This window comes from Electrona antarctica, assembly GCF_951216825.1.
Source record: "Electrona antarctica genome assembly, chromosome: 20".
Taxonomy (NCBI): Eukaryota; Metazoa; Chordata; class Actinopteri; order Myctophiformes; family Myctophidae; genus Electrona; species Electrona antarctica.
In genome coordinates, this window is record NC_136801.1 from 13,704,834 (window position 1) to 13,728,432 (window position 23,599).

At 43.3% G+C, this 23,599-nt stretch overlaps 1 protein-coding gene across 1 annotated transcript in view; it reads left to right on the forward strand.

The window, feature by feature from the left end:
* Positions 1–71: 71 nt before the first annotated feature.
* Positions 72–23,599, forward strand: part of gpr158a (G protein-coupled receptor 158a) — a gene marked incomplete at both ends in the record, with an annotated part of 92,056 nt that continues 68,528 nt past the window's right edge. The window contains 2 exons of the mRNA XM_079489324.1: positions 72–988; positions 16,123–16,228. Coding sequence (XP_079345450.1) covers positions 72–988; positions 16,123–16,228 — 1,023 coding nt within the window. The remainder of the gene's footprint in view (positions 989–16,122; positions 16,229–23,599) is intronic.

A 23,599-nucleotide genomic window follows, 5' to 3' on the forward strand; every position in this document is an offset into this window, starting at 1 on the left:
TCTGTCGTTTTGTCAGCGCTACTATTTCTAAAAAATAAAAAAGCAGTAATTCAAACGTTTTGTGAACGGCGATGGCTCCTGTTTTCAGGTTCTCGTTACTGTTGCAAGTGGGCTTCGTGATCGGATCGAATCATAAATATGCAGCGGTGGAGCGGTCGCCAGACTCGGCGCAAAAACACATCAAAGAGATCAAATCTCAGCCACACATCCTCCACGGCGCTCAGCAGCCGCATCTCCTCCGAGGCGCGTTCCGCCGCTCTCCAAATGAGGCGACGCTACAGGCGCTGCCGCAGAAGATAGACGAGCACCTTATTCCGCGGGTGGTCACGGCGTTTCTGCACACGGGGGACTCCAGCACGCTGAAGCACGCCAACTGCTCGCGGAGATACGAGCTCGCGTCCCCGCGCGGCGGGGGCAGAAGGTCGCACGCGACCCCGCACCCGTCCATGGGCAGTGTTCTGGACACGGTGCTGCACGCCACCAACTTCCTCAACATGATCCTGCAGGCCAACAGGTCCAGGGAGCAGAGTCTGCGGCGAGACATCGAGTGGTACCATGCACTCGTCAGGAGCATCCTGGAGGGCGACGGCAAGATCCACCGGGCGGTGGTGACGTTCAACACGGAGCCGTCCGCCACCGAGCCCTCGGTGCTTCTGCAGGCGACGCGGGCCGGCGGAGAGATAGTGCTGCAGGACCTGTCCTCCGGCGCGGCCCACTACCACCTGAAGAACCGCACGGCGGAGACGCTGTGGTACCACGACGTCAAGGACAAGAAGAGGCAGCACTTCCGCAAGACGGTGCTGAGTCAGGACTTCGAGTCCCTCGACAACTCTCTGAAGAGGGGCGAGAGCTTCATCCCGGACAGGACGCACGTCAGGTGGTCGGCGCCCTACCTGGAGTGCGAGAACGGCAACTTCAACCCACGCTGGCTCTTGACCCTATCGGCTGGTTTCTACGGCCTTAAAGAGAACCTGGAACCAGATTTCAGGTGAGCTCACGCACGCACGCACGCACCCACGCTGCACACACACGCAGGTACACACACACACACACACACACACACACACACACACACACACACACACACACACACACACACACACACACACACACACACACACACACACACACACACACACACACACACACACACACACACACACATTTTTAGATGGACATTTAGATGTATTTTAGACATCAGCCTGAAAAATGCTCAGTGGGTTGACACTTCTCTCCGTTCTGACAACAAGGCGCCCTGAGATTCACCCTGCAGGTGCCGATGATGATGCTAAAAATAACCGCCGATGTTATGTCATCTCCTTATAAGGAAGTGATGCGTGCCCTTTCGTTGCTTTCATTACGAAGGGTGCCTTGAGTTGCAAGCAGCTGTCTACTTGTTGATGTCTGATGTGGTTATATTTTAGCAAATCACTCAGTCTGAATGTGTGGCTAAAGCAGGGGCCTTCAACGTTTTTCAGACCATTCAAACATTTAACCACTTGTTGTCTTCACCTCATAGTGACCTTTCACTCTGTACTTGGTCTGCGCACACGCAAAGCATAATAGTGTGCTTGCTATTTTTGGCTGAAGTTCTCCCCAGAATAGAGATGCTAGGGTTCAAGTGGATACAAAAAGAAAATCCTATCACACAAAGATTTGGAGGCCCCCCTGTAGTAACTCTGAGGACCCCCTGTTGAAGACCCCTGGGCTACAGCATGGTATTATAGGCTATAAGAGAGAGACAGAGAAACTGCTGCGGCAACGAGAAAGGGTGAACTGGTGCACCAATAGTCTAGGCCAAAACCACCGGGTCACCAGTGCACGAGCAGGTGTAATAGGGCCTACGATAGGTTGGTGCTATATGCCATGTTTATAGCTGTGGTGCGTATAGCCGATGCACAATAGTGAAGTGTTGAGACTTCATATTGTGAGTTGCATCTTGTCAATGAATATTTAATCCAGATCTCTTGTGCAGCGCGTTCAATGAATCTTTAATTGATACACTCGAGGTTACAGTAGCTCAGGAGGGGGCATGGATTACAAAAGAGTGATTATGCTGTAATGAATAACCCTGTTACTGTTGTTGTCATCGGCCTGTTCAGACCGTTTCGGTATATAGGCCTACAGTAGGCTACACATTCTGCCTTTCAAAAGTGAGATGTAGCCTACTATGGGATAGCCTATACTGGTCAGTGTAGTTTCAAAAGAACAACTCCTCTTGATTCTGATAAGTAACATATAGATTTTAATCTGCAGTTAGAACTGCAAATTCACTCCCCATTTTCCGCTGTAATGTGTAATCTGAAGACTCACCTCTTCAGAATGACTCCAACCGTAGCACCTGACCTATAGCCTTGAGAAGGCATCGAGGCCCGCCAAAATACATTTTAGTCAACTAATCAACCGTAGATTTAGTCGACTAAAATCCTATGATATTTAGTCGACTAAAACTAGACTAAACACGAAGACATTCCAGGTGACTAAAATGTGACTAAAACAAAGTGAAAACTATTCAAGAGACTATAGGACTAAAACTAAAATGGAAATTCTCTGCCAAAAACAACACTGTTCTTCAGTTCATAGCAGCTACTGCTGGTAATAAGCCTATCTCACAGAATTTCCCCGCCCCCCTAAATACGCCCCCTTTCGGGGTTAGTGGTGATAGCGTGACGTCACTCCATAGACGCTACATGTTAACAGAGGTTATTTAAGAAGTCTACAACTTTTGTTTTCTCAAGGTAAGGTTTGTTCTATCTGCTCGACCTGATTTACCATCTTGTTTGCTTCATAATAATATTGGTCTGTCACATTTTTACATTAGAAAATGTACTTAGATTCTCCAGAGAAAAAAACGTGTAAATGCCCATGTTAAAGTCACCACTATTTACCGGAAGTGGGCGTGAAAAACGGGCTGTGAGATAGGCCTATCAGTGTAGGCGTACAACATGTACGGTAACTGCAGCTCCCTGCTGTGTTTTACCCCGTGCATGAACACTCTGATACCATGACATAGTGCAGTGGTTCTCAAACGTTTTTGTGTCATGTCAACCCTGTAAATGACATTTTAATCCATGGCACCCCTGAATGACATTGTTAGTTTTTAGAACCTTATGTCATATTACGGTAAAAGTACATAATATGTAAATATTCTCTCCCTAAGAATAATATACAGTTTATGTCACATAAAGGAAAACTTTGAGAAAATATCCGTTTCCATTATAGGACAAGATTGAAAATAACTTTATACTTGACGTTTCACCACCCAATTCTGGGAGGGAACATTCACCAAAAATAGGAGATCTACAAGCTCACAACATGACACATTGTGATTGTAAATCGGCTATTTTTGGCAAGGGGATTTGGTGTATATTGAAAAAGTACGGTGCAACTAAGGTCTGTTTTATCAAATATAGAGGGTCTAAGTGGTTAAACTGAAGTGACTGAACTTGATACTGTAAGTTCCAAATTCTATCAAAGTATTCTGAGGCACCCCAGGACTTGTGTCACGGCACCCACTTTGAGAACCCCTGACATAGTGTATGAAGAAGGTAGGCGTTGGAGCAGAATCAGACAATTAAAGCCTTTGTGTGTGTGTGTGTGTGTGTGTGTGTGTGTGTGTGTGTGTGTGTGTGCACTGCAGGCAAATAATGTGGATTTCAATGTCAATACATATTCATCAGATGCACTGACAGATACGTTGCCACGTGATTTGTAGTAACTAAAGTTTTCAAATGCAGTGGAGTAAAAAGTATAATCTTTGCCTCTGAGATGTAGTGGTAAAAAAATAAAAATACCTCAAACATTGTACTCAAGTATACAGTACTTCAGTACAATGTATACTTTAGTTTACACCATGCACTGATGTTATTAAAAACGCTGAAGTTTGCTCCAGTGCCTTCTTCATATACATACCAGTCAGTCCCACTCCTGAGATAGACCGGACCAGCCTGAATTTGGCTTGAGGCGTGGTGGAACCCCTTTGATCGTGTCTTGGCCTCTATACAAGTAGCCTACACACTGCCTCCTGAACCTAAGCATGTAGACGACTATAAAGTCTGCATACTACAGGCTCAGGAGGTCAGTGTGTAGGGCTGTAGGCTATCTCATCTGTCTACAGACAGATGAGAAGGAGGAAATAGAGGGAAACGTTGCCTAATACAGCCGCTCCAGACATCAGTCTGTCTCCGTCTCCCCTCCAGTACAATCAATATGATGATGAATTAATAATGAATGATGTAGAACAACAGCCCTGCTGCTGCAAAGGGACATCTTGATTCTAGCTTATTATTAACCACTTTGAACTATTTCTATCCCTATTTTTTGGCAAATGTATAATTTGAATTGATTCAATGGAACATTTTCAAAACGTTTCAATAATTTTCAATAATATTCACATGCACAGCGGGCCCAGGTTTTAATCCGCAGGTCCTTCCCCATCTCCCATGTCCTGTCTCTCTCCACTGTTGCTATCAAATAAAACCTTGAAAATGAAAATAGTGAACATTATATTAGCCTCACAGTGCATTGTGAGCATGTACATCAGCTATTTTGTCTCGTTATTTTCACAGTGCAATATGACAATGACAAAGTATTTAATAGGCTTACGTAAGCGGGTAATGGTTCAGTCACTTCATGTTGAGAGTGATGATATTCCCCGGCCTTCGTGAAGAAGGTTTGCAGTGAAGTATCAGTATGTCTGTAAGTACTGTAAATTGTTGTCATCTTAATCGTTTGACTGATGTCGGCCACACATACATGGTTCCATTTTGTTTGCTGAACAGACAGGAGGCTAACAAGCAGCGTGCATCTCTCTATGTCGGCGGTTGCTGCAGGGCTGTAGGAACATGTGTTTTCTGCTGGATCGACCTGTTTCGGTGGAGGTGCAAGAAATCACAACACTCACACTTTCATCCTGTTCTCTCCGTGTGTCTCTCCCCTCAGCCGCACTGGAGTCACAGGGGAGACAGCTCTTAGACAACCAGGACTAAACCAGTGTAGCAGCACTGTGTTTGTGTGTCTGTTAGACAGAGAGATAGATAGAGAGCCTGCGTATGGGAGTGCTTATGTGCCTCTGAGTGGTGTGTGTGTGTGTGTGTGTGTGTGTGTGTGTGTGTGTGTGTGTGTGTGTGTGTGTGTGTGTGTGACTGTGTGTGCACATACCTGCTGCATATACAGTAGTTCAGACCCCGGCACTCATTCAGTACAATACAGACCTTCTTTAATTGCTTTGAGTCTGAGAATATCTCAGGAAGTCACAGAAGCGAATGAAAGAGGCAAACTAATTAAAGGCCTCTAAAAGGTAGCCTACATGCAAATATGAGATACGTGTGCGTGTGTGTGTGTGTGTGTGTGTGTGTGTGTGTGTGTGTGTGTGTGTGTGTGTGTGTGTGTGTGTGTGTGTGTGTGTGTGTGTGTGTGTGTCTGTGCGTGAGTGCGTGCGTGCGTGCGTGCGTGCGTGCGTGCGTGTATCATATCTCCTCAATGGCCAAGTGGCATCTAATTAGTTGGCAGAATTCTGCTCATTTCAGCTTGGCTGAACTTCCTCATTTTGGTCTGCTGTGTGGACAGCCTGCCTGCCTGCCTGCCTGCCTGCCAGCCAGGGGGGACCTTCCCTCACTGTGAGTGGGAGGCCTGGAGCTCCAGGGAGACGCCACCAGCATGAGCATCTGCTTAGAGATGGATGGCGTCCAAAAACATGATAGCAAGGAAACCCCACAATGCTCCAGGCTAGACGCTGTACTGTAATATGCTGAGATGAAAAGAGAGAGGGGGTGTTTAAATAAACACAAACTGTATGAGATTAGAGGAGTAATAATAATAATAAATTATAATAACACGCCAGGAAAATATATCTGGTTATGGAACAAGGTCTGACCGTCATAAGGCCTGTCACAATTATTAGCCTACGTAGATACATAATCGCCTAATCGCAATAATTCCAGATAATCACAAGTAGCCTATTTTGCATAATCATCATTGTCGTTTCCATGTTGAAAAATGTTCATACATTTTCAAACATTTTCCAAAAATGGCAGAAATAGTTGCTTATAAAGCATCACACGCCAAGACGGATTGCTCACTGAATGTGTGCAGAGACAAAACACTATAAACGGTTTTACTGTACGTTTTACCTGAAGCAGAGCTTCTACCTCCCAAACCCTGCAAGGATCTTGGTTCTCAAAGTGGGGTCTGGGGACCCCCAGGGGTCCTTAGTTAGCCTGGCTAATAAGCCAGACTAATATCACACAACATTGCCAACGGCTGATTCGGTCTGGCTTATTAGCCAGGCTAGTCCTTAGTCCCCAGCTAAATGATAGTTTGGAACCAAATCGACCCTTATGGGTCTGTAACTCTGAGTGTACAAATGGTTGCATTTGTACAAGTTAAATTAACATTGATTTTACAATATAAATTGGGGCCCCAGAGATAGAAATGTGCTTAATTAAATGGGGGGGTCCGTAGCCTAATGGATATCATGTCACACTGGGGGACCTGGAAATTAAAATGGTGGAGAATCTGTATGTAAACATCTCCTCTTTATGGGGTCCCTGGCATATCTTTTCAAATGGGGGTCGGCGGGTTTATTAGTGTAAATGTGTGCGTCCTTGACATGAAAACGTTTTGAGAACCACTGGTCTAACTAACCTTCTTCTGGTCCCACAACTGAGTGTGCAGCACACTGGCTCAATGCTGCTGCACCTGCTCTAATCCACTGGTTCCCAACCTTTTTATACTGAAGTACCACCTCAGAATATTTTTGGCTCACCAAGTACCACCATAATATATGTTAAAATGCAGCAGCATATACCTGCCCTTTTTTGTTCCATTCCTAATCCAATAAATGCTGCTGCTCTGACAAAACTCTGTCTAATAACTAATCAAGCACAGCTGCTGATATTTCTAATGTGATTAATCCGTTCTCAAACATTCTATTAACGGCTAGGTGTGCTGTCTGTCATGCTCATTTCAGCACGGCTGGATAGCCTATTTCAACCAATTGCTTGGTCAGAAGAACTACCTGTAGTAATATGAATATTTCATTCCACTTTTGTCTTTTTTCTCCTTTTTTTTGGGCAACTCACTCCTCTGTGTACCACCAGAGGGGGGCTCAAGTACCACCAGTGGTACTATAAGTACCAGTGGTTGGGAACCTCTGCGTCTAATCAATGAAGTGGCTTGTATTGGATTGAAGTCTGACCTGAAGTGTGCGCGAGGGGTTAAGCGAGCATCTCCGAGGTGCTTACTGCACTTCCCCTCATTGACGTCACTGGGACACCGCTGCTCGGTGAGGTGGCACATCAATACTACCCGCCTTCAGCCAGTAAATGTCAACATTATAAGAATGCCAAGTGCCTGCCTGGTGCTCCTCTGTGTACCACTGACTGTCAACCCATATAATCATCAGAAATGATGAACATATTGTCGCTGTCGGGGTAGAAACCTCCTATCTCCCATAATTATTCGAACTTAATTTTCGTGATATATGTTTCATAAATTATCGCCCTACTTGATCGTCACACAAAAGCACAAAAGTAGCAAGATCTGCAAGCTCGAAACGTGGACGTGAATCGACACGTTTCGAGCTTGTAGATCTGCTACATTTGATACCTTTGAATCAGTTTTGGACATATTAGGTTTCCACCCAACAGAGACGATTTGGTTTGATTAATAACAAACTAAGGTGCTGGTGTGTAATTTGGCCTCCTATCTTCGGATTTTAATCTCATTATGTCATTAGTTTAATTGTCCCAGGGTGATCTGGCCTGATGATGATAGAACTGGTCTCAGAATCAATACATGTACAGTGACCGATCAGAGCAAATCAACAGTGTTTCTCCACAGGACTGAATAGCAGAAAGTGTCTGTGATTACTGACACAATGATTCCTTTGTGGAAAAAGGTTTTGGAATTTCACAAATAAGTAGTAGTAGTTTATTGGAGCTATTAATGTTTTGGTATTGACATGTTTGCTTTGTAGTATTATGTCTAGACACCGGGTGCCGGGCATTTGATTGGTTGACATGCACAGGGGTGTGCACACTTTCCAGTGTTCCATGATGCCTTGTGTGAATTACGGCCATCACTTCCTGTCATTCAATTAATTTGAGTGATCTGTGTCGACCATAATGTGGGAACACAACCTGTACTGAGAGAAATCAAAAAAGGCTAATATTAGTCTGACTATAGACACATTCAGAGACGGGTCCCCTGATCGCAGCGAACGTATTTCCTGTAGGCGGAGACAACATAGCTGCGGTGCACACTGCACACTGCACACTGCACACTGCAGTCACGTCAGTCAGCTGTTCTACTATACATTGAATGGGAAAGTGACTGATGTTAGTCTGCTCAAATGTCACTCTGTTATCCTCCTTTTTTACTAACACTAACTTTACTAACGATGCCCAGAACATCGGGATGAACCTGTAGTTTATGGCTGCTCCAACAGTAGTGGCAACATTCAACTTTGGAGAGAAACGGAATGCCGTTAGATGAGCCGACCGAGACAAAGCAGTCCCGAAAGATACATAACGTCGGACTTACCCAAACACTATTTCTGAATGATTGAGACCTTTATAAAATACTCGGCTCAGGAAAATGAAGGAAGACATATGATATACACTGACGTAGCCAGGTAACCTATCTAAAGAGCACCATGTATCGCGAGACTGTCCACCATTTCCTGTCTGGCAATCAAATCCCCCGAGCCAGAAACGATACCTGCCGCTGTTAGATGGCTTTATAAAATGATATACTGTGCGCATCGAAAAGCAATTAAGTGATTTGAAAACAACCTCTGATATGTCTTCTTTTATATTCCTGAACCAATTATATGAGTTAAAGGTCGCAATCGTTCATAAATAGCGCTTGCTCGTGAGCTGGTCCAGCCGGTTCCATGGCAGTCTGCCACCAAACTTCAGACTTCCGGTGTGAGGTCTGTCACCCATGAGCGGCATGGCGCATCCCTGGCTCAAATCTTTGCTTCTGAGGTGGAATAACATATTTTCAGATGGGGGTCGGCGGCCAATTACATATAATTTTTGGGGTCCTTGACATGAAATATTGAGCACCACGGATACAGAAACATACTCAGAAAACTGTCAGGATTTAGAAGACATTTTTTTAATTTCGACGTCAGGCCTAAATGGGTTAATACTGAAAAGTAAAAATAAGTAGTTTTGGACGTGAGGTTTCCACCCAACAGAGACGTCTTACAGTAAACTAATGCTACAGGCATGAACAATGGTCAGAAAGAAAAGCACAATAGTTTTGCAAATACTAGGCGGTTCCTTTTTAGGACATGTTCTGGTGGATCTAATGTAATTATAATTTTGTCACGAGCTCTTTTGTTAATACTTTGAATTGGTTCAAGATATATAAAACCTCACAGACAGACTTAATCCAATTTCACTTGCAAAGCGACCACATAGGTCGGCTATTTGTGCTACTTTTGTGCTACTGGCATTTAAAAACATAAGGGACATACAGGGTTTCCCCCGACAGCGACAATATGTTGCAAAATGGAATTATATACTATATGTGTGTGTGAGTGTGAGTGTGAGTGTGAGTGTGCGTGTGAGTGTGCGTGTGAGTGTGAGTGCGAGTGTGAGTGCGTGCGAGCGTGCGTGCATTTTCTATCTGGAGAATTGCCATTGGCATTTGGTTCTTTGATGAACAGCGACAGAGCTCAATACAATGTCCTGGGTCACATGGAATAAGTGCTGTGTGCGTGTGTGTGTGTGTGTGTGTGTGTGTGTGTGTGTGTGGGGGGGGGGGGTCTCCAGTGTTTCATCACACTGGAGACATTGTGGCATTGGGACCAATATTTGACATTCCATCTAAACATGTATTATGTTGTTGCTGTCGGGCAGAAAGAAACCTCTTATCTCCATATTTTTACTTTTTCGGGGGGAAATTAGTGCCTACACCTACAGCGTCACACAAAAGCATAGAAAGTAGCAGGTCCATGTGTTGAGCTACTTTTGCTATTTTTAAATTTGAATCCCGAAAAGTTATGGTTTTTGGCATATGAGGTTTCCACCCGACAGAGATGATATGCTGCTTGATGATCAGTGATGGTGGAATGAAGTTCAGTCAGATAACTCACCAATAGATTGCAACCAATATATTATTTATAGAATGTATATACTGGCCCAGGCGGTGGCGTAACCGTCTGGGCACCCGACTGGTAATCCAGTCGCAGTGTGCCGCGGGTTCGACTCCCGAGCCCGACACGGCCTTTACTGCATGTCTTCCCCCATCTCTCTCCCGTTTCCTGTCAGCCTACTGTCTGTCCCGTCAAAAACCAATAAAAGGCGTAAGCCGCAAAAAAATATCTTTAAAAAAAAAAGAATGTATATACTGGTGTGAATATTATACTTGGCGTTCAGATATTTCATTAAAGGACAACTTCACCCATTTTCAATCTATGTTAGGGGGGCTGTGGACACTTCAGAAACCCGCCTACAGTGTACCAGTGACAAATCGCCAAGCTCGTAAATCAGCTATTTTCACTATATCTGGGTCCCAAGGAGACATTTCTCTTTTGGGTCTCGTGCTAAAATCTTTGGGGACCAGTGATGTAACGTATCCACTGACCGCCTCTCTATTTGAATCATCATATCAAAGAACTGGACAGTACCTTCACTTTTCACTTTCACGTGGAGGCCACACACAGTTGAGACCTTTACACACCAGAGGTCATGTATTTGCATGATTTATTTGCATGGCAATAATATTTGACACCCTTATCTTACACTAGCTATCCCCACTCCCCAGTCAATGTGCACCAGATCATTGACGCAACATGCTGAGTCAAAATGTAGCTGCGGTGATGGACTCCTTCGTACAAACTTGACTGAAGTCAATTGTGAAATTACAACAACTAGACGCTGTGCGGCCCCTCACACACTGGCGACAGGCGACTGGCACTCAGCACAATTTGGGCAAATATGGAGATTTCAGATTTGTGTCTGTGGACAACACACTGGGGGTGGGGGCAGTGTGCTCTGTTGTGGATGCGGTCTGCAAAGTGGTGACGATTCTGACGTCACAGCAAACAGGCTGGTGGTGTTGCGCAAGAATGTGTTTTTTCATAGAAGGTCAAAGGTCAAAGTCAAAGTTGTAAGATTTGTCACACACGTTACCGCAGTGAAATTTGTTCTCCGCATTTGACCCATCTCTTGGAGCGATGAGCCGCAGCCAAGGAGCGGTGAGCTGCAGCCGTGCCACGCTCGGGAATCATTTGATTAGTAGATTTGATTAGAAATGGGTATTGTACTGTAAATATGACAGTTGCATGGATGCAAAGCAGTGCGTTATGTCTGGACAGGCATGCCGGTGGTGTTGTGCATGGCAAGATGTGTGCAAACGGTGTGGTTTGGTAGGAGAAGGCGGACAAAGGCGGACGGATAAACGGGGTGCTTGGCTTTGAATTAGTGTGGCATGCTGATCATGCATCATCTATTCTTCAGTCAATGCAATTTGTTCTGGTTTTCTTTTGCATCATTGGTGTATAAAGGTATTCATACTGACATACAGCATAAAAAGCATCATAATACATTACATTTGCTCTTCATTTATGTGGACTTCAAAGACTGCAGAGGCCACTAGTCGCGAGCACGTTTCAGTGAATCCGGTGAATGCCCTTATGTAGGGACACTGAGCAGTAACAATGATGAGTACTGAATGATGAGGAGTTATGTCAGCCAACTTCATTATACTGGAACATTCATACTATACTGGAGTATTTTGTCCCTGACTGGCCGAGAGAGAGAGAGAGAGAGAGAGAGAGAGAGAGAGAGAGAGAGAGAGAGAGAGAGAGAGAGAGAGAGAGAGAGAGAGATATGCCCCTCCTTTTGCTGTCATGGCCTTTCAGACCCACAGAGAAAGGGGGATGAAAGGGGAGAGAGACTCCATTTCCTGGGGGCAGCACTATCTCTTGCTCTTTGTGTGATAATCCTGTCTTTGTGCCCGAGGTCCCCGATGATGATGCTCCCATGATGCCTCTGGGGATGTTCCAGTTGCCCGGCTCAAAATGTGCACGCCCGTCTCTCTCTATTCTACTGGAATCCTCAGTGCCAATTTAACCACCTAAAAACCCTATACTTCCTATAGTTATTCGTCCTATTCTATGTACAAGCTCTCAGCTCCTTGTGAGCTTGTAGATCGGCTATCTTTGCCAAATGTTCACATACTTTTTGCCAAATGTTTACCTGATTTTGTGCCGAATGTTTGCATATTTTTGCCAAATGTTCAGCGTTCCCCCATTATGGACATTAGGTTCCCTCTCCTCCTGCAGGTTATCTCAGAAATAGATAGTGGTAGATAGTTTTTTTTAGAAATACTGCAATAGATGTACTCTGTTACAAGTAGAAGTCCCATATTCAAAATGTACTTGAGTAAAAGTACAAAAGTATCGGCATCAAAATGTACTTAAAGTACTAAAAGTAAAAGTACTCATATTGCAGAATGTCCCATTTCACAAGTTCAAGATGTGTGCAAAATCCTTTGAAAATAGCCGATCTACAAGCAAATTGCCGAAGTGTATAGTTGAAGCGGTTAATGTACTGTATGTTTTCTAATCAAAATTTAAATCTCCAAAGTAACTAGTAACTAAAGTTTTCAAATAATTGTAGTGAAGCAAAAAGTAAAAAATACTCAAATACCTCAAAGTTGTACTTAAGTACAGTACTTAAATAAATGTACTTAAGTTACTTTACACCACTAGAAATGGACCGCATTTGGCTTCACTCTTTTGCCTCTGCTTCCAGACATCTTAGACATCGTGGTGGCTTCAGACGGTCACACATGCTGTTTCCTCCTTTTCTACGAGCCTTTTCATGTGCCATATGTCCGATATGGCGAGGGGCTGGAGAGAGCTAACATGAAAAAGTGGTTTGAAGCAGACAATGTGTTCTCATAAAGAGCAGAGCATGTGCTTTAACAAGCTGGACCATGAAGGCTATTGTCCAAGAGCAGTCAGCTATACATACACACACACACACACACACACACACACACACACACACACACACACACACACACACACACACACACACACACACACACACACACACACACACACACACACACACACACACACACACACACACACACACACACACACACACACACACACACACACACACACACACACACACACACACAAATACAGGTCAAATGCACACTGCAGTAGGGTATTTGCTTTTGTGCATTTCTCATTCACTGTTTGACAGTAACAAAGTACATTTACTTGAATACTGCACAATGTAACTTTCCTCTTCTACCCCAGATTTGAAGCAGGTTTCCTGTGCAAGTGCTGAAATGTTTACCATTGAGCTAACTAGACCTGTGCCAGTCGGGCACCTGGCCTACTTGGGAATGATCAGGTTGGGAACAATGAAAAACCGGGAATGCATACAACACGCTAGTATGCATTTATGCAACAATGCCCATTAACTCTACCATTTTAACCGTCTGTGCCCATATACAGTATGGAGATCTCAGTATCTGTCTGTCTTTGTCCAATGATAAACGACTGTGGAGAATGTCTGAAAAGTGCAAACTGACAGTGAAAAATGGACTATGTAATCAAATGGCAGGTCTGGGGAATTCGGCAGGTGTAGGCTGGGGTTGCCTTGGCAATCAATTGGCTCCGGCAGAGCCATGGCAATTGGACAGGTGTGGGGACTTGGGCTCATTAGGTCCACTCTCATGCATATATACCTTATGCATACAGTATGTACAGACAAAACATTGGGGGGACATATCTTTTGGCAAGCTAGAAGACTTGTCTAAGTCTATTTGCAAATTGCACACGGGGACTCTTTTATGGCGGTTTTGAAGGAGAGTAGGGATTCAACTGTCAGCTCTCAACTGAAATGACTTACCCAGGAGTGCAGTGCTGATTTCGTCGACTGCCGTTTTTCACTGACTAAAATTAAACAAATGAAACAAATCTAAGACCAAATTTATTTATTGACAATGTCGTCATAAAAAAAAAACTCTAGGCTACATTAGTCAACTAAAATCTTATATTTAGTCGACTAAAACTAGACTCAAACTAAAACATTTCAGAAGACTAAATAATATGACTGAAACTAAATCAAATTTTATTCAAAAGACTATGACTTAAACCAAATTAATATTTGCTGTCGAAATCTATTTGCTGTCAAAATCAACACTGCTGACTGAAGTACTACACACACACACACGCACGTGCATGTGCACACACACACACACACACACACACACACACACACACACACACACACACACACACACACACGCACACACAATTACATAACAAAAGCGTGGAAAACAAACGGACCATTTTTCACCGAGGCAGCGAGCGGTGCGATGGAATACATTGAGGTCCATTGGCCTGGAGGCAAAAACCATAGTAGGAGTTATTAATAACAGTACAGTGGCGTGTTCTACTCACCACTGGTCCACAGGGACTGTAAAACTGTACACTAAACCACTTCTCCTACACCTGCAGGAACATGCCATACCGGCAATGTTTTGGACAGTACTGTGTGTGTGCGTGCGTGCGTGCGTGCGTGCGTGCGTGCGTGCGTGTGTGCGTGCGTGCGCGTGCACAGTATGCATGGTATTAGTGACTGGCCGTTAACTGTTAATAAATTGGTTAACCGGTTAATGGTTAACAGTAAAAAAGGGTGGGAGCACTGGTAGAGTCAAATAGTAAATTTTGAGCCCTTTGCTAAAATATATTTTTTTATGGAAAACAATTTGTTGAATTCTTCTTCTTCCTCCTCCTCGTTGTGTTGGCATTTTGAATGTGTAAATAGCACATTTTATTATATGAAAAAAAGTGTATTAGTATTTTGTTATGGATAAAATGCACATTTTTTTCCAAAACATTTCCTTAACGGTTACTGGTTAATAAACTTTCTCCACATGGCCATCACTACATAGTATGCGTTGATACATCGAGCTGAGTGAAAGAGTGTTTTTTTTCTCCACAATTTTGTCGTAATGCCAATTGGTTCCTCCATTTCTATGCTGAGGTCGGTAGTCTGTGAAGAGACGTGTTCACTCAAAGTACATAGAGGTGCTAATTGTTCTCCTCCAATCCGTCAATGCCGTCATGTCCCTGAGGACAGTTGAGAGGGCTCTTCAGTGACGCTTCCAGTGTATAACTGGTCCCAAATGGACCCATCTGGGATCTTTACACTCTCAGAGTTAAATCAATATGGAAGATTATAATGTACACCTCGGGCAAAATACATTAAAATTAAACATCACTAGTGTTTTTTAATTAAAGCCTTGTTAATCATCTCTTGTAGGAACATGTAGCCTAATTGCTTAGAAGAAGAAAATAATCACACCTGTGTGATGTGATCGAGGGGCGCTCTTATCATCATGCATCTTCATGATGTATGATGATATTGTCAATGGTAATTTAATCTTTGTGTTAGGACAAAAAAGACGATTTGCCCGTCCACATATGACGTAAATTCTCCATTCATTGTCAATGACTTTTAATGTTTGTGTGAACACAAAAATAGCCGATTTGCTCAGACACATATGACGTAAATTCTCCATTCATTATCAATGGCATTTAATGTTTGTGTTTGGACAAGAATCTACACTATAGCTGAATATAGGAGGGGCTAAAAAAAAATAAAAAAATCAGGAAGTATTTCTAAGGCTGCAAATTCGTGGCTACAGTGCTGATTAGTGCCACTGGTTTAGGGAAAACATTATTTAACTGCACCTTTTTGCATTGTATGTTAAGATCTTCAAATACTGTACAGTGTATTCATTACACACTGTAGAAGCTGTTGTAAAGGAAATGTAATGTTCATGTTGAACTCCTTTATTATAAACTATGAGAACTAGATTGCAGTAATGGTATACAATAATTCAGTTTTCAGTGTACCTGTCTATCCTATCCATCCATGTATTGTTGTGGGTGTCATGATAGGCTGTGAATCACATTCCCCTGGCCCATGATTCATTGTATAGATATATGTATTTCCCACAGTATTTAACGAACACCTATGGAATATATATAGTATCCCCTGGATGGAGGCAAAAAACCAAAACATGTTGTCCTCCTCTCTCTCTCTCTCTCTCTGTCTCTCGCCCCTGCAGGGGTGTGGTGCGCGTGGACATCAATCTGCAGACTGTCGATATCGACCAGTGCTCTGCCGACGGCTGGTTCGCTGGAACCCATCGATGCAACTTAACCACCATGGAGGTAAGTTTCTCAGCTGTACAACTACAGACCAGACTGTCGGTCACAACCAGGGGTCATTCTAGCAACCAGGGGTCATTCTAGCAACCAGGTGTCATTCTAGCAACCAGGGGTCACTCCAGCAACCAGGGGTCACTCTAGCAACCAGGGGTCACTCTAGCAACCAGGGGTCACTCTAGCAACCAGGGGTCACTAGCAACCAGGGGTCACTCTACCAACCAGGGGTCACTCTAGCAACCAGGGGTCACTCTACCAACCAGGGGTCACTCTACCAACCAGGGGTCACTCTAGCAACCAGGGGTCATTCTACCAACCAGGGGTCACTCTAGCAACCAGGGGTCACTCTAGCAACCAGGGGTCATTCTACCAACCAGGGGTCACTCTAGCAACCAGGGGTCACTCTACCAACCAGGGGTCACTCTACCAACCAGGGGTCACTCTACCAACCAGGGGTCACTCTACCAACCAGGGGTCAAAGTGACGTGGCCGTGATCCGCCCACCCTTTAGCGAATGTTATTATAGGACTAAAGGTGGTTGCACACTGGACGCGTTTTACGGAAAACCGATGGACATACGCCGCTAAAAATCCTAAAAACGGTCATTCTACCAACCAGGGGTCACTCTAGCAACCAGGGGTCACTCTACCAACCAGGGGTCAAAGTGACGTGGCCGTGATCCGCCCACCCTTTAGCGAATGTTATTATAGGACTAAAGGTGGTTGCACACTGGACGCGTTTTACGGAAAACCGATGGACATACGCCGCTAAAAATCCTAAAAACGCGCTCGGTGTGTGGGGACCTTTACTTTAGCTTTTCTGTTAGCCACAACTTTCTCAGAGTAGGTAATCGGTATCACATTATGTCAAACGATGCACGCTTAAGTTTTCAAATGAACCTCTTCATACAGTATGACGCTGTGGGATATGATGCGTAATTCAATTTATCCTAAAGTCCAGTTATGAGGCAACATACCAATGATCCAATTGAGCCTAAAACGTGGCATATTTATTTTCAAAATATAATGGGAAAATGTCCCTGATATGAATATGAACAACACACATGAATATTAATAAAACAAAATACGAGCCTGATATTTCGCGAATCCAGTTTTGATTCGCTCCACAGCAGAGCGTCGGGCCCCCCCCCCCCCCCCACAAACGGTCCAGCCATGTGGCGTCTGCACCGGAGAGATCTCTGCAGTTCTTATCTTTTTCAGTACACTATATCAAACTGTGCTCGTCTGTGGCCTTGCTTCCAATTGGACCACGTACAGCTTCTGTAAACACTCTCTTTTAAATAATGGTTGATGCTCTAGTCTAGAGGTCTTCTTCTTAATTACCATCAGATAGTACATTAATATTTCCCTTGGCATGCGGTAGCACAACGATAATTCACTTCTCACACCTCTCCTGTGGCTGCAGTGTGACCTCTTGCCATAGCAGCTGGCCAATTACACCCAGGGGTGGAAAATTAAAGTCTAGGCTACTCAAATGTTTTACTGTTACAAGTAAAAGTCTGGAATTCAAAATTGACTTTGAGTAAAAGTACAAAAGTATTGTTATCAAAAAGTACTCAAAGTACCAACAGTACCGGTACTCATGCAGAATGTCCTGTTTCACATGTTTGCAGATGTATAACATGTATAAGAATCTTTTGAGAATAGCGGATCTACAAGCTCACAATGCATAGCATCGCGACACATTGTGAGCTTGTAGATCGGCTATTTTCAAATGACCAAAAAAAGCAGTAGGGCTGAAGTGCATGGTTAATGTGTATTTTTTCCCCACAAAACCTACAAATTAACTAGTAACTATAAAGTTTTCAAATAATTGTAGTGCGGGGTAAATGTAGGCTTAGGCATCACTCAGACCTTTAAAACATTGATGCATGCTTGTTGTATGAATGTTGTGAGTGTCATGGCCGCCCCAATGCATTTCCAATGGAAGTCACATGGTTTGTAGTCCACATTTTGGACTACAAGCTGTTGTATGGCTTTCGGCTGTGTTTTGACTGCGCCCCTCCCCCTCATACAACACAAATGTTGTGTCAAACCATGTGACTCCCATTGGAAATGCATTGGGGCAAGCTGTGTCACACCCTTTGTATACAACAAGCATACAGCAATCTGTTGCGACCGTGTGAGTGAGGCCTTACAATATTTGCCTGTGAGATGTAGTGAAGTAGAAGTAAAAGTACTGAAAATTGAGTAAATGTACTTTACACTACTGACAGCTTACCTTATTGGCCAGACAGGTCCTCCTGATACTTGGAACTTCTGTTCTGAGTCCAGTCATTATGGATGGAGGTTGCGGTGGGTCAGACTGCTTCATAATACATGTGATGTAATGGATTGCAGTGATCCGGCTTGAATAATTAATACAGTCTCTTTGTCTGAGCACTTCCACCTCTCCATAGACGGTCAATATGCCGACAGGGACGTTTTCTTTCCAGCGTGTTAGCGTTTAGTGTGTGTGACACTTGCATAGCGTAGTGTTCTGTGCTGCGTGTGTGTGTGTGTGTGGGGGGGAGGCAGCGGTGTCGATTCTGACAGCAAGTTGTGATGCAGTTTTAGTCTTTTGAACAAAACTTGAGCAAAATTGTGGGATAAACAATTATTTAAAAAAAATAATAATATTTGATTGATTTCATTGGCACAGCAGTTATACTGTAGTCTACATGCATGATATGTTAGTTCTTTCCATGTGAAAGTGGGACATAAAGTAGGCCTACATACTGAGTAGAAAAGACATGATGCTACTATATGAAATAAGGAGTAAAAGGGGAAATGAAAAGGACTGACTGCACTGCCATGCCGGGACTGTTGCATTCGGGGGAAGCCCTTCATTTTCAAAGAGGGATTCATCTTGTTTTACTGCTTTCCCAACTAGCCCCCAATCCCAAGTAATGTCTTCAGCAGTAAAACATTTGTGTTGTGTAATAATGGGTCCCTTTGGGGCTATTTGAAATATCCATGTTTGGTCTCGGATAAGAGTATCTGTAATAAGTAGAGGTTGATTTACTTGCCCATCAGTGTTATCTGAAATGGTTGTTCAAAATGGAATTAATGGGCATATTCCCTACATAGTCTAGTCTAGGGACAAGTGCTGGTCATCTATGGGGAGATGCAGCTTTCATAGTAAATGCGACCTTTGGTCGCAACAGGGTAGTCCATATTTTCTGCATGAGCAGCAGAGTGTCTTGCAAGTCCTGGAACAGTTACAATGAATGACCTTCAAGAGACTTTGATGATGGAGAGGGCCATTATATTTCCATACTCACCCCAGAGGGGCCACATTGCATGCATGTCAGAGCAAAAATGACGCGTTTTGAACTTGTAGATCGGCTATTTTTGAATTCCTGAATATATTTTTGCTATTTTTAATTGGGATCCTGAAAAGTCATTTTAACTAAATACAAATATATTGGACATAAAAAAGACAATAACATTATTTGTAATACTACTCAGCAAGCTACTAATTTAGACTGTAAGTAATTAAAGCGGATCATGTTTTCATGTTTGGAATTGTAACAGCTGAAATCAATAACATATCAGTATTCCGAAATGAATCTGAGGGCCACATTAAGTGAAGGTGGGGGCCGCATGTGGCCCGCGGGCCGCCAGTTGCCCATGTATGGTCTGGAGCAACATTCATTGTTGACATGAGTGGGACAAATCTATTGTTCTGGTGCCACCCCCAGTTCAGGGCATCCATACCATCTTCTGTTCCCATCCAGATTATGATCTGGTAGTATGATGATGACATCATCAAGATGTGTTTCACCATGTTAATGATTTTTTTCAGACCTCCAGTTCTAGGAAACACAGAATGGGGGGACTTTTATTTATTTATTTATTTATTTATTTATTTACAGCTCTAAGGTATATTAATGACTTGAAAATGAGTGGTATTCCCCTTTAACAATAAAGATAATTTAATATTTGTTTTACATCATTACATTATCTAATCATAGTTAGACTTTAATATATTAGAGTTAGACTAATAGAGGTTACACGTAAAACATACCTGTATGTATTAAGTTTGAGTCGTTGTATTGTCAGGAAAAAAAATTATACCATAATGTGCCCTTATTGGCTATTGATGATATCTTGGGTGAGTAAAAGGAACTGTGATCGGTGCAATGCGATCGAGTCGGTTGGGTATGTACTGTATGTCAAGGTAAACATAGTGGTCTCTTATTGGCTCCTCGGTATTGTAAGATGATAAGAGTGCCCCTCACTTCACACGGGTGTGATTTTTTATTATTATTTAGTTTTCATCAGTGAAAAAAGTTAGTCGACGATCATGTTTTTGTCATAGTCACTCTGGCTTTTGACCTGTGTTTTCAGTACGCGCTGTTCTGCAACAATTGAATTTGAGTAAAAATGCAGTGGTGGTTCCATTCCACCCTCACATCAGGCTCCCAGAGGCCAACCAACCATCCCATATCCTGCCTCACAAACTGAGTTGAGCCATCCAAGCATGCCATGCCATGCAGGCAGCCCAACACTCTGATGGAGGCAGACGCTATGGATGGATGGTTCAATGGGCAGCCGGAGAAGATGAAAACTGAGGATCAGTTGACAGGAGACAGAAAACTAAAGCTGACTTTTTTTTGACTGTCATAATTTGACCCCCCAGTATTAGGATGTATTAGGATGTTGATATTCATTCATCAGCCCATAGAGGCATTTCCTTTAATCTACCCGACACTGATCGACATATACGTCACCATCGAAAGCCGTCTCTTACCATACTTAACAATACTACTTTTTTACCTCCAAAAACTAGGTACGTAGCAAATAGCTAAACCTAATAATTCAATATTTCAAACGTTCTGAGATTTGACAGTTTGTAGCGGTCGACAGTAGTTGCGCGCTCTGCTTGCGCACTAGTAGGCCACTTGTGTGCAACAAGCAAGTAGGCACTCGACAGAGTGCAGTTCTAGTCTACCACTGGATTTGGACCCGCGGTTTCCTGTGCAAGTACTGAAATGTTTACCATTGAGCAAATGGAGCCTGCATGCCTGCTCTTTGACACCATATGAATGTCTCAACAGAACAGCAGGGAAACAAAATACAACCACCCCAATTGTATAAGTTATATTATTGTATTAACATACTCTAACTCGACCATACAGATTGTATAAGTTATATTATTGTATTAACATACTCTAACTCGACCATACAGATTGTATAAGTTATATTATTGTATTAACATACTCTACCATACAGATTGTATAAGTTATATTATTGTATTAACATACTCTACCATACAGATTGTATAAGTTATATTATTGTATTAACATACTCTACCATACAGATTGTATAAGTTATATTATTGTATTAACATACTCTACCATACAGATTGTATAAGTTATATTATTGTATTAACATACTCTACCATACAGAGACAATTTTTTTTTATAATCGTCATGGGGGCGCCCCTCCTCCCGAGGAGGAGGGCCCGGACAAAAGAGGTGTTAACGTGCGTTCAGTCTTGGATGGTTAGAGCTGCGCGATTACATACAAAGTCAATGCAAAGAGACGAGAATTGCGCGAACGGGCGCGGCACGCACGACCTGGCGCGGTACAAACGGGACAAACCGACTAGGCGAATATACTGTACATATTCAGGAACTAATTCATCATGGGGGCTCGAGCCCCGCCGCCCCCACGGAGTCTACGTCACTGCTACCATACAGATTGTATAAGTTATATTATTGTAACATATTCTACCATACTAGTCAACGTGACTGCGTGGAAGCCATGCATGCATGCATGCATGCATGCGTGTGTGTGTCGTCCCACGGCGCGTGCGTGTTTGTGCTTTTGTGTTTATTTCTTTTCTGGCGGTTCGTGTCACTGCGTGAGCGTTTGTGATTGCGTCCATGACGCGTTTGTCGCGTCACCATTCACCACCAGCCCCCATTGATTATTACACTACATTTCAGCTCCTTTAATTCTCATGAATGGAGCTACAGTTTATTATTACTCTGAGTCTGTATTACTCCTCTGAGCAGCTCAGATGTTTTTTTTTGCTTCTTAAAAGGGGCATATATTACAGTGAAATTACAGGAAGTTCCATGTGAGGGGAAAGAATATCAATCAGCCTGCTTTGGCCAATGCCAGCACTTCAAGCCGTCAAGGACAATATATGGCAATCAATTCTATTATGAACTTCTGGCTGTGCACCAACTACTGTATGCAGTAAACTGAAGCAAAAAGGTTTTTTTCTTGTCTTTCTTGTCTCTGGATGATGAATACTTCATCGACAACTCTGATTAAATCAGTAGGGTGGTCGGTATAGTGGTTAAACATTTTTCCATTGAGTGACGAAAAGATTGCAGATTCAAAATATACTCGAACAAGACATGGTACGTATATGAAAAATAACGTAAAGTCATCAACGTCATTTTCGCTATCACGCAATTCCAGACGGCAGTTTCGTCATACCATGGGAGCCAAACTACACCCGGAAGTTTGGTGGAATGCATTGGAGTTATTGAGAGCCCGGACATCTCATGAACAAACACTGTTCACAGTCTGAATGACTGAGGCCTTTGTAAAGTAAACACTTCTGGAAAATAACAGAAGACATAAAACACATTATTGTCTGCTTTGTTGCTTTTCGATGTGTACACGTAATTTTATAGAGCCATCTAAAGAGCACAAAATACGTTTCTGAACGTACAAAGTATCACAAGACCAACATTTCCTGTCTGGCAGCCAAATCTCGCGGTACCGCCGAGACAAAAAAACTATATGACAAGGGTCACAACTGTTCCGAAATAATGTTCACGAGCTCCATTCACTGCCATGTATTCATGGAACTTACGGTGCGAGGTTTGCCTCCCAATAAAGCGTCCATGAAAGTGTCATGGCGTATCATGACATCAGCTCTTCCTTCTGTAAATAAATTCCTTGGAACAAGACACTGTCCTCTGGATGCATGCGTGCAGCGTGTTTCACAAATGAAACAAAATGACTCACTTGCCTCGCTTGGTGATTAAGGGTTAGATCAATCAAGGCTTTGGCCAAGTTTGCCGACACTGCACTATAAAGCCTAATTATAGTCTGTTGCATAACTGAGCCAGGCGAGTTGCACAGTCTTTTCCATGTGAGTGATTGAATACAAAATCAGAAATTACATTAAAGCTAAAAGGATAACGCAAACAAGTCCTGGGGACATTGTGGTCGATGTATGTATGCGATGTGATGCCAGACTGCGGTCTAGAACAACACCAACTCGGGACACCTGCATCGCTGCCTTCCACACTCTCCTATCTAGCATCAGGGTCTTGAGCTATAGTGTTGTTAGCTGCCGCGCCGCAGTGCATGGTGTCTATGCCCTGGGTTCGCTCCCATAGTGTCA